The sequence below is a fragment of the Rhinoderma darwinii genome, chromosome 11, assembly GCF_050947455.1.
Source record: "Rhinoderma darwinii isolate aRhiDar2 chromosome 11, aRhiDar2.hap1, whole genome shotgun sequence".
Taxonomy (NCBI): Eukaryota; Metazoa; Chordata; class Amphibia; order Anura; family Rhinodermatidae; genus Rhinoderma; species Rhinoderma darwinii.
In genome coordinates, this window is record NC_134697.1 from 90,542,871 (window position 1) to 90,562,277 (window position 19,407).

At 48.6% G+C, this 19,407-nt stretch overlaps 4 protein-coding genes across 4 annotated transcripts; 2 read left to right on the plus strand and 2 right to left on the minus strand.

Moving 5' to 3' along the window:
• Positions 1-926: 926 nt before the first annotated feature.
• Positions 927-1,319, minus strand: LOC142663329 (histone H2A type 1-like). The gene has a single exon (XM_075841939.1). The coding sequence runs from the start codon at positions 1,317-1,319 to the stop codon at positions 927-929; it is 393 nt and encodes a 130-aa protein (XP_075698054.1).
• Positions 1,320-2,973: 1,654 nt separating this feature from the next.
• On the minus strand, positions 2,974-3,354 carry LOC142663334 (histone H2B 1.1). Its single transcript, XM_075841943.1, has one exon. The coding sequence runs from the start codon at positions 3,352-3,354 to the stop codon at positions 2,974-2,976; it is 381 nt and encodes a 126-aa protein (XP_075698058.1).
• Positions 3,355-12,479: 9,125 nt separating this feature from the next.
• On the plus strand, positions 12,480-13,131 carry LOC142663323 (histone H1A-like). Its single transcript, XM_075841932.1, has one exon. It carries the CDS (start codon positions 12,480-12,482, stop codon positions 13,110-13,112), a length of 633 nt encoding a protein of 210 aa, XP_075698047.1. The 3' UTR covers positions 13,113-13,131.
• A 396-nt stretch (positions 13,132-13,527) lies between these two features.
• On the plus strand, positions 13,528-14,430 carry LOC142663017 (histone H3-like). Its single transcript, XM_075841312.1, has 2 exons — positions 13,528-13,603; positions 13,991-14,430. Exons 1-2 carry the CDS (start codon positions 13,528-13,530, stop codon positions 14,428-14,430), a joined length of 516 nt encoding a protein of 171 aa, XP_075697427.1.
• Positions 14,431-19,407: the final 4,977 nt, after the last annotated feature.

The window sequence follows — 19,407 nt, forward strand, 5'->3', positions numbered from 1 at the left end:
AATCTGTTACTGGGACCAACTTTGACACAAGTATCGGCTCGGCTCGTATCTCATTCTGCCGGACGGCTGGGATTAATAAGGCTGCTGGCAATAAATCTGTTAACCTCTAGTACTAATAATGAATCTGTCTGCTGTCCCTATATAGGACTCACTTTATTACAGTAACGCGTGCAGTTTATTGCAGAGCAACATTTAGTGAGACGCATTCAATGATTGAAAAAGGACAAAACTGATGCAGCTGACACGGCATTTTTCAAGAGCAAAACCCAATGTTGGAGGGGCCGTGTTTTCCAAGCTGCTCTCATTGCTACAAATGTTACGAGATTTTCAAAACAAACTACCAATTTGTAGCACCAAGTTCCACATAAGTATCGACTTGCATTGTCTTGTATGTCACTTTGCCAGACTGCTGGTATAATCGCGCTGCTGGCAATACAATGACAGTAAACAGAATGCACCTATTTCTACTTCGTACTAACACTGTGCGTTGTCTATACTTAGGACTCCCCTCATCCCACTAACATTTACTGAGACGCATTCGAAGAATCCAGTGAGACTGGAAGATATAATTTAAGTTATGTAGTCGGGGGCGGGTTGTAGATCGTGAACATGAATCACTGTACAGAACATGTGTTCTGTACAGTAGTTAGTGCACCAATGAGGACAGCGCCACCATCTACCCGAGGCAGTAGTGAATGTATAGGTCATGAGTAACGCAATTCTACACCCACCCACCCTACGGCTTCCTCTTCAATGTGAAACCCCGCGGTATATGAATTCATATGGGTAGATCTCTGTACAAGCAGAGCCACTTATCTGGCGCAGAACGTTTACATATCGGAGATCAGCGGTGAGAGCTCTGTTCTAAGGATCACGTGGGCGGCTCTTAAAAGAGCCTTTGTGGTTAAATGTGGGATAAGCGGCGCTCACTTGCTCTTGGCGCTTTTGCTGCTCTCGGTCTTCTTGGGCAGCAGAACAGCCTGGATGTTGGGCAGGACGCCTCCCTGAGCGATGGTCACACCACCCAGCAGCTTGTTGAGCTCCTCGTCATTGCGCACGGCCAGCTGCAGGTGACGGGGGATGATTCGGGTCTTCTTGTTGTCCCGGGCGGCATTTCCGGCCAGTTCCAGGATCTCAGCGGTCAGATATTCCAGCACAGCGGCCAGGTAGACCGGAGCGCCGGCGCCCACCCTCTGAGCGTAGTTGCCCTTGCGGAGAAGTCTGTGCACACGACCGACAGGGAACTGAAGTCCTGCCCGGGATGAGCGGGTCTTGGCTTTAGCCCGCACTTTGCCTCCTTGCTTTCCTCTTCCAGACATGTCTATTATCTGATCAGATCTAACGGCTGCGCTCCGACCGTCACTTCTTATACCCGGATGGAGCAGAGAGCTTCTTCTCTGATTGGCCGCATCTAAAACTGATATTCAACGCCAGACACTGTAGCCAATGAGGAAGTAGAATATTTCTATAGACTCGCAGATAACACCACGCCCCTTCCTCTGTCTCTACCAATAGGAACATCTCCCGCCTGAACTCGAATGGAGCAGGAATAAAGCAGAAGCGGATTCTGCTCATTAGGCTCCAAGTAATGTGCCCCGTCCCTGCAGGAAGGACCCAAAGGCTCTTCTAAGAGCCCCCCACCAGGTCTACAACAGAGCTGACGCCTCCATCTTGTGCTTATTCGTGCGCATGTCCTTATTCCCGCTGGTCTCCCATGTCTGGAAGAGTCGTTCAGTCCGTGCAGCGGCTCCTTCATGCTGCAGGATATGGGGGGACATTCCCGGGTGTGATAGCGCAGAGCTGCTGCTGCATTAGGGTCTTGTTATCTGCGGGCTGCACGGGCTGATTCTTCTCCATCCAACCATACCGTGAAACGCACAATTCCAACGTACCAATCTCCAGTATAAAGGTGGTGACGTACAAACATGTAACACGTCTTTATTACATCCGTATCGTTCCCGAATTACCGGCATTATGTCCCTGTTCCCTAATATTAGTGGCATTATGTCCCCTGTAGGAGGGTACAGGGACACAATGCCGGTAATATGTCCCTGTTACCTTATCTTCCAGACATTATGTCCTTGTTACTGGCATTACGTCCCTGTTCCTTCCTATTACCGGCATTACGTCCCTGTTCCTACTTATTACCGGCATTATGTCCCTTTTCCTTCATATTACCGCATTATATCCCTATTCTATTACAACGTGTAGAAGAAACCAGAGACTGCTCCAATAACCGGGCATAGACACCAGTCTGCTCCACCTGTATTAAAAGAAGCCCTCACAGACAAGAAATAGAGGCTGTTCCACTTGTATTACAATACCCGGCACAGACGAGACACCAGAGTCTGCTCCACTTGTATTACAATACCCGGCACAGAGGATACACCAGAGTCTGCTCCACTTGTATTACAATACCCGGTACAGAGGAGACACCAGAGTCTGCTCCACTTGTATTACAATACCCGGCACAGAGGAGACGCTAGAGTCTGCTCCACTTGTATTACAACACCCGGCACAGAGGACACCAGAGTCTGCTCCGCCTGTATTACAATAGCCACCCTTTATCCAGTCCTCACCAGTGTGATTGCTTGTTCTCTATCATCGACAAGCAGTTTCCCTGGCATCTATGTTATAAATCTGACTACTACCCTCATCATTGTTATTTACAGATGTCCCATGCTTCCTTCCGTCTCCTAATGTACAATGTTCCGTTTCTTCTGGACAGTGTGATATTATGACAGGTCATCTGGCCGCAGGATCCGTGACCCGGCTTCCTCACACGCGGCAATGTCCCTCCCTGTCCGGCAGCCACATAATGTATGAAGCAGCATCTGCACCGACACGAGAGCGGCCGCACATAGAACAGAGGGACTAGCGGGAGGCCAGACAATAGCAGGCACAGCTCTGTTGTAGACAAGGTGGGTGGCTCTTAGAAGAGCCTTTGTGTTCTTACTGCAGGGACGGGGCACATTACTTGGCGCTGGTATACTTGGTGACGGCCTTGGTGCCCTCGGACACGGCGTGCTTGGCCAGCTCTCCAGGCAGCAGCAGGCGCACGGCAGTCTGGATCTCCCGGGAGGTGATGGTGGAGCGCTTGTTGTAGTGAGCCAGGCGGGAGGCTTCCCCTGCGATGCGCTCGAAGATGTCATTGACGAAGGAGTTCATGATGCCCATAGCCTTGGACGAGATGCCGGTGTCAGGGTGGACCTGCTTGAGCACCTTGTACACGTAAATGGCGTAACTCTCCTTCCTGCTCTTTCTCCGCTTCTTGCCGTCCTTCTTCTGTGTCTTGGTCACGGCTTTCTTGGAGCCCTTCTTGGGCGCCGGGGCAGACTTGGCGGGCTCAGGCATGATCACACACTGCGATCTGCTGACAACTGAGATAATAGAATGCTTTACCCTCCCACCGCTGCTGTATTTATACACAGGCTATGCAAATGAGCAACGATGCCTGACCGCTGTTCTACTGGAAGAGCAAGTCATGTGACCTGTGGAATCGTCATAAGCCACTCCCAGTGCAGCTAATTGGTGGTTCCCACGAGTCTGTTCTCTGTTGGTGGATTTAAATCTATCCGATCACAGGAGCTGGTGAGCGGTGCAGTAGTTAACTGCTGCCTCGGGTAGATGATGGCGCTGTCCTCATTGATGTACTAACTATACTGTACAGAACACATTAATAGTACAACTACTCCAGTGATTCGTGTTCACGATCTACAACTCGCCCCCGACTACATAGTGTCTTAAATTCTATCTTCCAGTCTCAAGAGCTTTGTCACAATTCGGTCCCCCTGAAGTATAACCACCATCATCCCAGGTGTTTAGGCTAAGATTCCATCCCCGCGTCATGTACGGATAAGAGCAGTTCCTAAACTACAAAGGAGAAGTCCTACGAGGGGTCTGCGGCAATGCTTTATATATACAGGAGACGCTATTCGGGTAACAAACCCTTCCTCTCATGGACTCATTGCTTCTAATTCTGCCCTGGTCTACACCACCAACTAAATGTGAACAAATGAAAAAGGGAGGGGAAGAGAAGGGCAAGAAGCACACGGATCAAAGGATCTCTGGAATTAAGAAAAAATATCGATCAATAAAACAACGAGCTTAGAGGTATATTCTACCTAACAGGGAAGGGGTGAACGGTCCCTGTGTAGAGAACACCCCATTTAATGAACAAATCCCATTCAGCATTGTGACTTATCGTAGATGAAGGGGAATAAAAGGGAAAGGTACATAAATCAAATATCAAAAGTGGGGGCATAAAGAGGACAAACTGGGCTGTAATGTTTGTCTCCCTCAAGTACCGCACTATTGGAGCTCTGATATTAGATGTTACTTCTGAATAGAGCTGCATCAATTTGTCCTTTTTATTCTCTGAATGCGTCTCAGTAAATGTTACTCTGCAGCAACTTCATGCGTTAGTGGGGTGAGGTCAGTCCTAAGTATAGACAACGCACAGTGTTAGTACGAAGTAGAAATAGGTGCATTCTGTTTCCTGTCATTGTATTGCCAGCAGCTCGATTATACCAGCAGTCTGGCAAAGTGACATACAAGACAATGCAAGTCCATACTTATGTGGAACTTGGTGCTACAAATTGGTAGTTTGTTTTGAAAATCTCGTAACATTTGTAGCAATGAGAGCAGCTTGGAAAACACGGCCCCTCCAACATTGGGTTTTGCTCTTGTAAAATGCCGTATCAGCTGCATCAGTTTTGTCCTTTTTCATTCATTGAATGCGTCTCACTAAATGTTGCTCTGCAAGAAACTGCACGCGTTACTGTAATAAAGTGAGTCCTATATAGGGACAGCAGACAGATTCATTATTAGTACTAGAGGTGAACAGATTTATTGCCAGCAGCCTTATTAATCCCAGCCGTCCGGCAGAATGAGATACGAGCCGAGCCGATACTTGTGTCAAAGTTGGTCCCAGTAACAGATTTATTGTTTGTTGTAAGAATCTCGTAACATTAGTAGCAGTGACAGCAGCTAAGAAAACACTGGCCCTCTCTCCAAGGATTGCGGAAAGCACGTTGCCCAGCAGCAAGCTGGACGCCGAAGAAGCAACACCGCAAGTCAGTTGTTTGATCCACTGCTCGGGCGCTTATACAGCGCTATGAGCAACTGAGCGGATATTCAGCGGTGAGTTTCTGCCACTCCTGTACGTGCAGGCATCGGCACAAACGGCGTCCGACGGCGCCGCTACGAGGATGTGTTTTCCTGCCTGAGTACCTTACTGCTATACTTGCTGGCGAGTGATCCTCTTTCCCTTCAGATTAACATTCCCTGGTCTAAGACCCAATTCAGTCAGCTGCTTCTAGGACGCTATTAGGGGACACACTGCAGTCCACATACCCGGCTCGTCACTGGAATACCGACGTGATACTGAAGCCCCTACCCCCGTGTATATAGAAGTAGAAGATCACTGCCTGTAATAAGAAGGAACAGGTACAAAATGCCTGTAATATTAAGGAACAGGGACATAATGCCTGTAAGATGAAGGAACAGGGTCATAATGGCTGTAAGATGAAGGAACAGGGACATAATGCCGGTAATATGAAGGAATACGGACGTAATTCCGGTAAGATGAGGGAGCAGGGACATAATGCCGGTAATATGAAGGGACAGGGACATAATGCCTGTAAGATGAGGGAACAGGGACATAATGCCGGTAATATGAAGGAACAGGGACATAATGCCTGTAATAAGAAGGATCAGGTACAAAATGCCTGTAATATAAAGGAACAGGGACATAATGCCTGTAAGATGAAGGAACAAGGACATAATGTCGGTAATATGAAGGAACAGGGACATAATGCCTGTAAGATGAGGGAACAGGGACATAATGCCTGTAATATGAAGGAACAGGGACGTAATGCCGATAATATGAAGGAACAGGGACGTAATGCCGGTAATATGAAGGAATAGGGTTATAATGCCTGTAAGATGAGGGAACAGGGACATAATGCCGGTAAGATGAGGGAACAGGGACATAATGCCGGTAATATGAAGGGACACGGACATAATGCCTGCAATATGAAGGAACAAGGACATAATGCCTGTAATATGAAGGAACAGGGACATAATGCCTGTAAGATGAGGGAACAGGGACATTATGCCGGTAATATGAGGGAACAGGGACATTATGCCGTGTCCCTGTCTCCTGACCGCCTCTTGGCAATCGGCTGTCCCTGACTCATGTCCGTCTCTCTCCACTTGGCTGTTCCTGTCTCCTAACCCACTCTCTGCCCTCGGCTGTCCCTGGCTCCTGACCGTCTCTCTGCACTCGGCTGTCCCTGGCTTCTGACCGTCTCTCTGTTTCCAGCTGTCCCTGTCTGCTGACCGTCTCTCTGCACACGGCTGTCCCTGGCTCCTGACCGTCTCTCTGCACTCGACTGTCCCTGGCTCCTGATCGTCTCTCTATACTCGGCTTTCCCTGACTCCTGACAGTCTCTCTATACTCGGCTGTCCCTGACTCCTGACCATCTCTCTATACTTGGCTGTCCCCGGCTCCTGACCGTCTCTCTGCACTTGGCTGTCCCGGACTCCTGACCGTTTCTCTGCACTTGGCTGTCCCAGGCTCCTGACCGTCTGTCTATACTCGGCTGTCCCTGACTCCTGATCGTCTCTCTATACTCGGCTGTCCCGGACTCCTGACCGTTTCTCTGCACTTGGCTGTCCCAGGCTCCTGACCGTCTCTCTATACTCGGCTGTCCCTGACTCCTGACAGTCTCTCTGCAGTCGGCTATCCCTGTCTCCTGACCGTCTCTCTGCATTTGGCTGTCCCTGGCTCCTGACCGTCTCTCTGCACTCGGCTGTCCCTGACTCCTGACCGTCTCTCTGCACTCGGCTGTCCCGGACTCCTCATCGTCTCTCTATACTCGGCTTTCCCTGACTCCTGACAGTCTCTCTATATTCGGCTGTCCCTGACTCCTGACCATCTCTCTATACTTGGCTGTCCCTGGCTCCTGACCGTCTCTCTGCACTCGGCTGTCCCTGACTCCTGACCGTCTCTCTGCACTCGGCTGTCCCGGACTCCTGACCGTTTCTCTGCACTTGGCTGTCCCAGGCTCCTGACCGTGTCTCTATACTCGACTGTCCCTGACTCCTGACAGTCTCTCTGCACTTGGCTGTACTTGGCTACTGACCGTCTCTCTGCACTCGGCTGTCCCTGGCTCCTGACCGTCTCTCTGCACTCGGCAGTCCCTGTCTCCTGACCGTCTCTCTGCACTCGGCTGTCCCTGGCTACTGACCGTCTCTCTGCACTCGGCTGTCCCTGTCTCCTGACCGTCTCTCTGCACTTGGCTGTCCCTGGCTACTGACCGTCTCTCTGATTCCGGCTGTCCCTGTCCTGTACTGTATGTGCTGGGACTTGGTTTCTTGTAATACAGGTGGAGCGTACTCTAATGTCTTGTCTGTTACAGTACACTAGAATCTGTTCCATCTGTAATACATCAATACGTATTTGCTGGGTTTTATGAATACAGGTGAAGTAGACTCTGGTGTCTATTCTGTGCGGGTTTATTGTATTACATGTGAATCAAACTATAGTTGCTTGTCTTTTCCGGATTATTATAATACAGGTGGAGCAGACTATAGCTTCTTGTCTGTGCCGGGTAATTGTATTGCAGGTGAAGTAGACTATAGTTGCTAGTCTGTTCCGGGTTATTGTAATACAGGTGGAGCAGACTATAGCTTCTTGTCTGTGCCGGGTTATTGTATTACAGGTGGAGCAGACTATAGCTTCTTGTCTGTGCCGGGATATTGTATTACAGGTGGAGCAGACTATAGCTTCTTGTCTGTGCGGGGTTATTGTATTACAGGTGAAGTAGACTATAGTTGCTAGTCTGTTCCGGGTTATTGTAATACAGGTGGAGCAGACTATAGCTTCTTGTCTGTGCCGGGTTATTGTATTACAGGTGGAGCAGACTACAGCTTCTTGTCTGTGCCGGGATATTGTATTACAGGTGAAGTAGACTAGAGTTGCTAGTCTGTTCCGGGTTATTGTATTACAGGGGGAGCAGACTATAGCTTCTTGTCTGTGCCGGGTTATTGTAATACAAACTTTGTTGTTTCTTTTTTTTGGTGCAAGGTTATTGTAGCCGCAAACTCTAGTGTGTTTAGTCGTTATTGTAATTGCCTGGTTATTGGAGGAGCAGTCTCTGGTTTCTTCTACACACTGTAATAGAATAGGGACATAATGCGGTAATAGGAGGGAACAGGGACATAATGCCGGTAATAAGTAGGAACAGGGACATAATGCCGGTAAAAGGAAGGAACAGGGACATAATGCCGGTAAGATGAGTGAATAGGGACAAAATGCCGTTAAGATGAGGGAACAAGGACATAATGCCGGTAATATGAAGGAACAAGGACATAATGCCTGTAATATGAAGGAACAAGGACATAATGCCGGTAATTTGAAGAAATAGGGACGTAATTCCGGTAATATGAATGAGCAGGGACGTAATGCCGGTAATATGAGGGAACAGGGACATAATGTCTGTAATATGAGGGAACAGGGACATAAAGCCGGTAATATGAAGGAACAGGGACATGTCCCTGTTTCCTCATCTTACAGGCATTATATCCCTGTCCCTTCATATCACCGGGTTTATGTCCCTGTTCCCTCATATTACAGACATTATATTACCGGCATTATGTCCCAGTACCCTCCTAGAGGGGATATAATGCCAGGAATATGAGTGAACAGGGACATTATGCCGGTAATATGAGGGAACAGGGACATAATGCCGTTATTATGAAGGAACAGGGACATCATGCCTGTAAGATGAGGGAACAGGGAGATAATGCCTGTAATATGAAGGAACAGGGACATAATGCCGGTAATATGATGGAACAGGGACATAATACCTGTAATATGAAGGAACAGGGACATAATGCCTGTAATATGAAGGAACAGGGACATAATGCCTTTTAATATGAAGGAACAGGGACATAATGCCTTTTAATATGAAGGAACAGGGAGGTAATGCCGATAATATGAAGGAACAGGGGTATAATGCCGGTAAGATGAGGGAACAGGGACATTATGTCCTTGTACTTTCATATTACCGGCATGATGTCGGTAAGATGAAGGAACAGGGACATAATGCCGGTAAGATGAGGGAACAGGGACATAATGCCGGTAAGATGAGGGAACAGTGACGTAATGCCGATAATATGAAGAAACCGGGACGTAATGCCGGTCGAAGTAACAGGGACGTAATGCCGATAATATGAAGGAACAGGGACATAATGCCGGTAAGATGAAAGAACAGGCATATAATTTCGGTTCAGATGAGGGAACAGGGACATAATGTCGGTAAGATGAAGTAACAGGGACATAATGCCTGTAATATGAAGGAACAAGGACATAATACCGGTAATATGAAAGAACAATGACATAATGCCGGTAATATGAAGGAACAGGGACAAAATGACTGTAATATGAAGGAACAGGGACATAATGTTGGTAATATGAGGGAACAGGGACTTAAAGCCGGTAATATGAAGGAACAGGGACATGTCCCTGTTTTCTCATCTTACAGCATTATATCCCTGTTCCTTCATATAACCGGCTTTATGTCCCTGTTCCTTCATATTACAGGCATTTTGTCCCTGTACCTTCATATTACCGGCATTATGTCCATTTTCCCTCCTACATATGGCATAATGCCTGTAATATGAGGGAAAAGGGACATAACGCCTGTAATATGAAGGAATAGGGACGTAATGCCGGTAATATGAGGGAACAGGGACATAATGCCGGTAAGATGAGGGAACAGTGACGTAATGCCGATAATATGAAGAAACCGGGACGTAATGCCGGTCGAAGTAACAGGGACGTAATGCCGATAATATGAAGGAACAGGGACATAATGCCGGTAAGATGAAAGAACAGGCATATAATTTCGGTTCAGATGAGGGAACAGGGACATAATGTCGGTAAGATGAAGTAACAGGGACATAATGCCTGTAATATGAAGGAACAAGGACATAATACCGGTAATATGAAAGAACAATGACATAATGCCGGTAATATGAAGGAACAGGGACAAAATGACTGTAATATGAAGGAACAGGGACATAATGTTGGTAATATGAGGGAACAGGGACTTAAAGCCGGTAATATGAAGGAACAGGGACATGTCCCTGTTTTCTCATCTTACAGCATTATATACCTGTTCCTTCATATTACCGGCTTTATGTCCCTGTTCCTTCATATTACAGGCATTTTGTCCCTGTACCTTCATATTACCGGCATTATGTCCATTTTCCCTCCTACATATGGCATAATGCCTGTAATATGAGGGAAAAGGGACATAACGCCTGTAATATGAAGGAATAGGGACGTAATGCCGGTAATATGAAGGAACAGGGACATAATGCCTGTAATATGAAGGAACAGGGATATAATGCTGCTAATATGAAGGAACAGGGACGTAACGCCAATAATATGAAGGAACAGGGACATAATGCTCGAAGATGAGGGAACAGGGACATATTACCGGCATTATGTCCCTGTGCCCTCCTACACTGGACATAATGCCAGTAATATGAGGGGACAGGGACATTATGCCGGTAATATGAGAGGACATTGACATAATGCCGGTAATATGAAGGAACAGGGACATAATGCCGGTAATATGAAGGAACAGGGAAATAATGCCGGTAATTAGAAGGAACAGGGAGATAATGGCAGTAAGATGAGGGAACAGGGACATAATGTCTGTAAAATGAGGAAGCAGGGACATAAAGCTGGTAATATGAAGGAACAGGGACATAATGCCTGTAAGATGAGGAAACAGGGACATATTACCGGCATTATGTCCCTGTACCCTCCTACAGGGGACATAATGCCAGTAATATGAGGGAACAGGGACATTATGCCGGTACTATGAGTGAACAGGGACATAATGCCGGTATTATGAAGGAACAGGGACATAATGCCGGTATTATGAAGGAACAGGGACATCATGCCTGTAAGATGAGGGAACAGGGACATAATGCCTGTAATATGAGGGAACAGGGGCATAAAGCCGGTAATATGAAGGAACAGGGACATGAAGCCTGTAATATGAAGGATCAGGGATATAATGCCTGTAATATGAGGGAACAGGGACATAAAGCCTGTAATATGAAGGAACAGGGACATGAAGCCTGTAATATGAAGGATCAGGGACATAATGCCTGTAATATGAAGGAACAGGGACATAATGCCTGTAATATGAGGGAACAGGGGCATAATGCCTGGTAGATGAGGGAACAGGGACATAAAGACGGTAATATGAAGGAACAGGGACATAAAGCCTTTAATTTGAAGGAACAGGGACATAATGCCTGTAATATGAGGGAACAGGGGCATAATGCCTGGTAGATGAGGGAACATGGACATAAAGCCGGTAATATGAAGGAACAGGGACATAATGCCTCGAAGATGAGGGAACAGGGACATATTACCGGCATTGTGTCCCTGTAGCCTCCTGCAGGGGACATAATGGCCGTAATATGAGGGGACAGGGACAATACTACGGTGTCTTCTCTTTTGCCGGCTTAATGTAGTACGAGAGGAACACACAGTGTCTGTTCCCTCCTCTGTGCTAGGTTATAGTTATACAGGTGGAGAAGTCTCTAGTGTCCTGTCTGTGTCCGGGTAATGTACTGCTGGAGGAGCAGGTTTTGGGGTCTGGCCTGTGTCAGGTTAGTTTAGTAAAGGAGGAGCAGACTTGTGTCTTTCTGTGCTGGGAAATTGTAATACAGGTGGAGCAGACGCTGTTGTCTTGCCTGTGACGACTTATTGTAACATAAGTAGAGCAATCTCTGGTGTTTCCTCTGTGCTGGGTTATTGTAACACAGGTGGAGCAGTTTCTGGTGTCTCCTCTGTGCCAAGTTAGTAAAACAGGCGGAAGACACTCCCACATCGCGTCTGTGCCGGGTTACCCTTCTGGGCTCTCTGCAGCTCCAGGTCGCCCCCGCATCGGACAATCAGCTTCCCGCACGTTAGACATTGTGGTAAAGAACCCTGTGATAGTGACAAGTGCCGGGAATAGAGGGAACGAGCTCCCGCAAACACATTTATCTTGTCCGATCACAGCGACGTGCAGATCGGCAGAACTATGGCAGAGATCCCGGGGCCTCCACCCGGCTCCTTCCCAGCATCTCTGCCAGTGAAGGCTAGAAATGAGTAGGGAGAATGTCAGGGAGGGGGAAGTCACGTAGAGAGCCCGCTCGCCCGGCCGCTTCTAGTCGGTAAAGGGCTCTTATTCCGGGCAGGGAAGCACAAGGGGAGAGCGGAGCTTCACTCCTGTCAGATGAGGAAAGGAAGGACATGTGATCAGTGTCAGCCAATAGACGCTCAGGACAATCGCAGCCAATCACCAAGCAGCCGCTGTACATATAAGAGGCGCCCCCCCATCTCTGTTCTCAGTGTTTTTCCCTCGCAGAATAATTGTTTTAGTGGATTCCCGTGTTATACGATGGCAGAGACCGCACCAGCCGCCGCTGTCCCTCCCACCGAGCCGGCCGCCAAATCCAAGAAGCAGCCGAAAAAACCTGCAGCAGGGGGCGCCAAGAAATCTTCCGGTCCCAGCGTGTCCGAGCTCATCGTGAAAGCCGTGTCCGCCTCCAAAGAGCGCAGTGGGGTGTCTCTGGCCGCCCTGAAGAAGGCTCTGGCTGCTGGAGGATACGATGTAGACAAGAACAACAGCCGCCTGAAGATGGCGCTCAAGACACTGGTGACCAAGGAAACCCTGCTCCAGGTGAAAGGCAGCGGCGCCTCCGGCTCCTTCAAGCTGAACAAGAAGCAGCTGGAGACTAAGGACAAGGCGGCCAAGAAGAAGCCGGCGGCTGCTGCCAAATCCCCGAAGAAGACTCCGGCCAAGAGCCTGACAAAGGCCAAGAGGCCTGCCGCTGCAAAGAAGGCGGCGAAGAGCCCCAAGAAGCCAAAACCTGCCCCCAAGAAAATAACAAAGAGCCCAGCAAAGAAGGCGGCCAAGCCCAAAGCTGCCAAGAGTCCGGCTAAGAAAGCTGCCAAGAGTCCGGCTAAGAAAGCTGCCAAGAGTCCGGCTAAGAAGGCGGCTAAGTCCAGGAAGACCGTGACGAAGAAATAACCGAGAGCCGCCCGCTACTTGTCCCACAAAGGCTCTTTTCAGAGCCACCACCTTCTCCCCGGCAGAGCTGTATGATCACTGGGCGCTGTTTCCTCCGGTACAGACAGCAGCGCGATCCTGAGATAAAGGAGGCGCCATCATCGCGTGTGCACGGAGGAGCTTCATGTCCCTGTTACTCTATGACAAGTGTCATTTCTGGTCATCTGCGCTGGACGCCATAGCTGCTGTATCCGGACCTCCACAGTGTCCGTCCCGTCACTATCGTGTAACATCCAGGCAGAGTTTATCAGGTCACAGTCCACCAGGTGTAATGTGGAAATAAGGACCGGGGCAGCAATAGACTTGTAGCTTACAGCACAGGATCCACGTGAAGGAGGCCGATGGTTTACACTCTCTCCGGTGTAAATAGAGCACAATGTCCCCTCCTCCTCATTACACGTGGTGGATGGTGACCCTTATATGCTGCCTCTGGATGCGGGGCAGTGTCCTGTGTAAGGATGGGGTGGGGGATTGTTCCTTTGTGTGATCTATAAAACCACTGCAGCGGCGGATGATGGGGAAGTAGTCTCTTATATAACGCTGTGTACGTGATCTGCGGAATGGAAATACAGTGAGCTGTTACTGATGATAACTAATTCGCAGAGAGCTGGAGAAATGATCTTATTAACGCCCCCTGCTGTACAAGCTGGGTCTGGACATCATGTAAACCGGTGTCCGCCTCTTCGGAACGGTGATTGGTCGCAAATATCACATTTGCTTTGTCGGTCGCATATTTTTTTTATGAAGAAGCCAATAGAATGTAGGGGTGTGCCTTTCATGGACCAATGAGGACACCCTCAAGTGTATAAATACTCTGCTCTTTCCTCTCCTCGTATCAGTCTACAAGTGTGCACGTTGTTGTAGAGCTATGGCCAGAACAAAGCAGACTGCGCGTAAATCCACCGGCGGGAAAGCGCCCCGCAAGCAGCTGGCTACTAAAGCTGCACGGAAGAGCGCTCCCGCTACCGGCGGAGTGAAGAAGCCTCATCGTTACCGCCCGGGCACAGTCGCTCTCCGTGAAATCCGCCGCTACCAGAAGTCCACCGAGCTTCTTATTCGTAAGCTGCCCTTCCAGCGCCTGGTGCGAGAGATCGCTCAGGACTTCAAGACCGATCTGCGCTTCCAGAGCTCAGCAGTCATGGCTCTGCAGGAGGCCAGCGAGGCTTATCTAGTCGGGCTGTTTGAGGATACCAACCTGTGCGCCATCCACGCCAAGAGGGTCACCATCATGCCCAAAGACATTCAACTGGCCCGCAGGATCCGTGGGGAGAGGGCTTAGGTCTGAACCCGGTACCGACTACGACACAAAGGCTCTTTTCAGAGCCACCAAATCCTCCCTCAAACGAGCTGAATCCTTTTCCTCCGTTAATTCTACCGCGACTCTCCCGCTGGCTTCTCGGTGCTCTGCTATTAATATGTGGAGGTGCCATGTTAACCCTTTCAGTGCTTAGTTAGCGCCATTTACACTATAGCCAGTCCCCGTCTCTAGCACTCACGTTATCCGGCCCTTTCAGCAGTCCTGTCGTGTTATGCCGGATGTCTGCGCTGTATTCATCACCTCCCTCTCCGGCTGTATCGCAGTGATAACCCGCCCCACTCCTCACTGATGACCGCACATCGCTCTTCCTATAATAACCTCCGCTGCTGCTGCGAGGAATGACGCCGTTATGTGCAGCTAATGATCCATCGCTTACCAGTGTGTGCGGAGTCCTTGTTCCCTTCTCCTTGTAAAGGCAAACCACGCTCAGCGTGTAGGGTGGGGGAGCAGGTATCCTCGGCCCGGTGTGAACACAAGCGCAGGGGAATTATACTCTTATTCTGTGAGGTCATGATCATCGGGTGTAGTCCTGGTCACTTGTAAATCAGAGATCTAAACGCATTAACACTGCCCGAGTCCTCTCCTCCCTATTCATTTTATAAAACCGTTGTCGTGCTGGTGGCCTGAGGGGTGATCTTCGGGCACACAAATCCTGAACCTGACGGCAGATAACGAGCAGCCGCCATACTAATCCAAGACGTCACGCTTGTTCCTTGTTTCCCTTAACATTACTCTTTAGATTTGGGGCAGATAGAGATTACACAGCAGTCGCGCTATAAACGGGAAAAGAGCGGCCGGTATTTTAAAATGAACGTGAAATTCAAAATCTGAGTTAAGCCAATCAAAGGGAGGGGGAGGGATTGGTAATGTGAATTCACTGAAAGAAACGCCCCGGAAGTGACATGCATAACAGTTCTCTCTCTGGTCCGCCCAAGGTCTATATAAAGACGCGCCCCGCGGTTCTCGGTACAATATTTCTCCTTAGCTCCAGCTGACAGGATGTCTGGTCGTGGTAAAGGAGGAAAAGGACTCGGAAAGGGCGGTGCTAAGCGGCACAGGAAGGTGCTCCGTGATAACATCCAGGGCATCACCAAGCCTGCAATCCGCCGTCTAGCTCGCAGGGGAGGCGTCAAACGCATCTCCGGTCTGATTTATGAAGAGACTCGCGGCGTCCTGAAGGTTTTCCTGGAGAACGTCATCCGTGACGCCGTCACCTACACCGAGCACGCTAAGAGGAAGACCGTCACCGCTATGGACGTGGTGTACGCGCTCAAACGCCAGGGCCGCACTCTCTACGGCTTCGGAGGTTAATTCCGCTCCTGTTCTGCTCCATCTTACACAACACAAAGGCTCTTCTCAGAGCCGCCACATCCTCTATAGATCAGCTATGATGTCTGCTGGTGACCGCTCGTGTATAATCTGAGCAGCGACCTTCTACTATATACACGGGGGTAGGGGCTTCAGTATCACGTCGGGCTTCCAGTGAGGAGCCGGATATGTGGACTGCAGTGTGTCCCCTAATAGCGTCCTAGAAGCAGCTGACTGAATTGGGTCTTAGACCAGGGAATGTTAATGTGAAGGGAAAGAGTACCTTAGTGCTATTCTTGCTGGCGAGTGATCCTCCGGCAGGAAAACACATCCTCGTAGCGGCGCTGCCGGACGCCGTTTGTGCCGATGCCTGCACGTACAGGAGTGGCAGAAACTCACCGCTGAATATCCGCTCAGTTGCTCATAGCGCTGTATAAGCTCACGAGCAGTGGATCAAACAGCTGACTTGCGGTGTTGCTTCTTCGGCGTCCAGCTTGCTGCTGGGCAACGTGCTTTCCGCAATCCTTGGAGAGAGGGCCAGTGTTTTCTTAGCTGCTGTCACTGCTACTAATGTTACGAGATTCTTACAACAAACAATAAATCTGTTACTGGGACCAACTTTGACACAAGTATCGGCTCGGCTCGTATCTCATTCTGCCGGACGGCTGGGATTAATAAGGCTGCTGGCAATAAATCTGTTCACCTCTAGTACTAATAATGAATCTGTCTGCTGTCCCTATATAGGACTCACTTTATTACAGTAACGCGTGCAGTTTCTTGCAGAGCAACATTTAGTGAGACGAATTCAATGATTGAAAAAGAACAAAACTGATGCAGCCGATACGGCATTTTACAAGAGCAAAACCCAATGTTGGAGGGGCCGTGTTTTCCAAGCTGCTCTCATTGCTACAAATGTTACGAGATTTTCAAAACAAACTAGCAATTTGTAGCACCAAGTTCCACATAAGTATGGACTTGCATTGTCTTGTATGTCACTTTGCCAGACTGCTGGTATAATCGCGCTGCTGGCAATACAATGACAGGAAACAGAATGCACCTATTTCTACTTCGTACTAACACTGTTCGTTGTCTATACTTAGGACTCACCTCATCCCACTAACGCATGAAGTTGCTGCAGAGTAACATTTACTGAGACGCATTCGAAGAATCCAGTGAGACTGGAAGATATAATATAAGATACTATGTAGTCGGGGGCGGGTTGTAGATCGTACAATCCCGGTAATATGAAGGAACAGGGACATAATGCCGGTAAGATGAGGGGACAGGGACATAATGCCTGTAATATGAAGGAACAGGGACATAATACCTGTAATATGAAGGAACAGGGACATAATGGCTGTAATATGAGGGAACAGGGACATATTACCGGCATTATGTCCCTGTACCCTCCTACAGTGGACATAATGGCAGTAATATGAAGGAACAGGGACATAATGCCGATAATATGAAGGAACAGGGACATAATGCCTGTAATGTGAAGGAACAGGAACGTTATGCCGGTAATATGAAGGAATAGGGACGTAATTCCGGTAATATGAAGGAATAGGAACGTAATGCTGGTAAGATGAAGGAACAGGGACATAATGCCGGTAATATGAAGGAACAGGGACGTAATGCCGATAATATTAAGAAACAGGGACCTAATGCCGGTAATATGAAGGAACAGGGACGTAATGCTGGTAAGATATGGGAACAGGGACATAATACAATTAATATGAAGGAACAGGGATGTAATGCCGGTAAGATGACGGAACAGGCACATAATGCCGGTTCAGATGAGGGAACAGGGACATAATGCCGGTAATATGAAAGAACAGGGACAAAATGCCTGTAACATGAAGGAACAGGGACATAATGCTGGTAATAGTAAGGAACAGGGACATAATGCCGGTAATATGAAGGAATAGGGACGCAATTTCGGTAATATGAAGTAACAGTGACGTAATGCTGGTAATCTGATAAAACAGATACATAATGCCGGTAATATGAAGGAATAGGGACCTAATGCCGGTAATATGAAGGAACAGGGACGTAATGGCAGTAATATGAAGGAACAGGGACGTAATGCCGGTAATATGAAGGAATAGGGACGTAATGCCGATAAGATGAAGGAACAGGGACATAATGCCGGTAAGATGAGGGAACAGGGACACAATTCCGGTAAGATGAGGGAACAGGGACATAATGCCAAAAATATGAAGGAACATGGACGTAATGCCGGTAAGATATGGTAACAGGGACATAATGCCATTAATATGAAGGAACAGGGACGTAATGCCGGTAAGATAAATGAACAGGGACGTAATGCCGGTAAGATGAGGGAACAGGGACGTAATGCCGGTAAGATGAGGGAACAGGGACACAATGGCGGTAAGATGAGGGAACAGGGACATAATACAATTAATATCAAGGAACATGGACGTAATGCCAGTAAGATATACGAACAGGGACATAATACAATTAATATGAAGGAACAGGGATGTAATGCCTGTAATATGAGGGAACAGGGGCATAATGCCTGGTAGATGAGGGAACATGGACATAAAGCCGGTAATATGAAGGAACAGGGACATAATGCCTCGAAGATGAGGGAACAGGGACATATTACCGGCATTGTGTCCCTGTAGCCTCCTGCAGGGGACATAATGGCCGTAATATGAGGGGACAGGGACAATACTACGGTGTCTTCTCTTTTGCCGGCTTAATGTAGTACGAGAGGAACACACAGTGTCTGTTCCCTCCTCTGTGCTAGGTTATAGTTATACAGGTGGAGAAGTCTCTAGTGTCCTGTCTGTGTCCGGGTAATGTACTGCTGGAGGAGCAGGTTTTGGGGTCTGGCCTGTGTCAGGTTAGTTTAGTAAAGGAGGAGCAGACTTGTGTCTTTCTGTGCTGGGAAATTGTAATACAGGTGGAGCAGACGCTGTTGTCTTGCCTGTGACGACTTATTGTAACATAAGTAGAGCAATCTCTGGTGTTTCCTCTGTGCTGGGTTATTGTAACACAGGTGGAGCAGTTTCTGGTGTCTCCTCTGTGCCAAGTTAGTAAAACAGGCGGAAGACACTCCCACATCGCGTCTGTGCCGGGTTACCCTTCTGGGCTCTCTGCAGCTCCAGGTCGCCCCCGCATCGGACAATCAGCTTCCCGCACGTTAGACATTGTGGTAAAGAACCCTGTGATAGTGACAAGTGCCGGGAATAGAGGGAACGAGCTCCCGCAAACACATTTATCTTGTCCGATCACAGCGACGTGCAGATCGGCAGAACTATGGCAGAGATCCCGGGGCCTCCACCCGGCTCCTTCCCAGCATCTCTGCCAGTGAAGGCTAGAAATGAGTAGGGAGAATGTCAGGGAGGGGGAAGTCACGTAGAGAGCCCGCTCGCCCGGCCGCTTCTAGTCGGTAAAGGGCTCTTATTCCGGGCAGGGAAGCACAAGGGGAGAGCGGAGCTTCACTCCTGTCAGATGAGGAAAGGAAGGACATGTGATCAGTGTCAGCCAATAGACGCTCAGGACAATCGCAGCCAATCACCAAGCAGCCGCTGTACATATAAGAGGCGCCCCCCCATCTCTGTTCTCAGTGTTTTTCCCTCGCAGAATAATTGTTTTAGTGGA

What these genes read in the sequence shown, in the direction of transcription:
- LOC142663329 (XM_075841939.1), bottom strand. Translation starts at nt 1,319, where the DNA reads ATGTCTGGAAGAGGAAAGCAAGGAGGCAAAGTGCGGGCTAAAGCCAAG.
- LOC142663334 (XM_075841943.1), bottom strand. Translation starts at nt 3,354, where the DNA reads ATGCCTGAGCCCGCCAAGTCTGCCCCGGCGCCCAAGAAGGGCTCCAAG.
- LOC142663323 (XM_075841932.1), top strand. Translation starts at nt 12,480, where the DNA reads ATGGCAGAGACCGCACCAGCCGCCGCTGTCCCTCCCACCGAGCCGGCC.
- LOC142663017 (XM_075841312.1), top strand. Translation starts at nt 13,528, where the DNA reads ATGTCCCCTCCTCCTCATTACACGTGGTGGATGGTGACCCTTATATGC. An exon ending in GATGCGGGGCAGTGTCCTGT is followed by an intron (nt 13,604 to 13,990) that starts GTAAGGATGGGG and finishes TCCTCGTATCAG; the next exon opens with TCTACAAGTGTGCACGTTGT.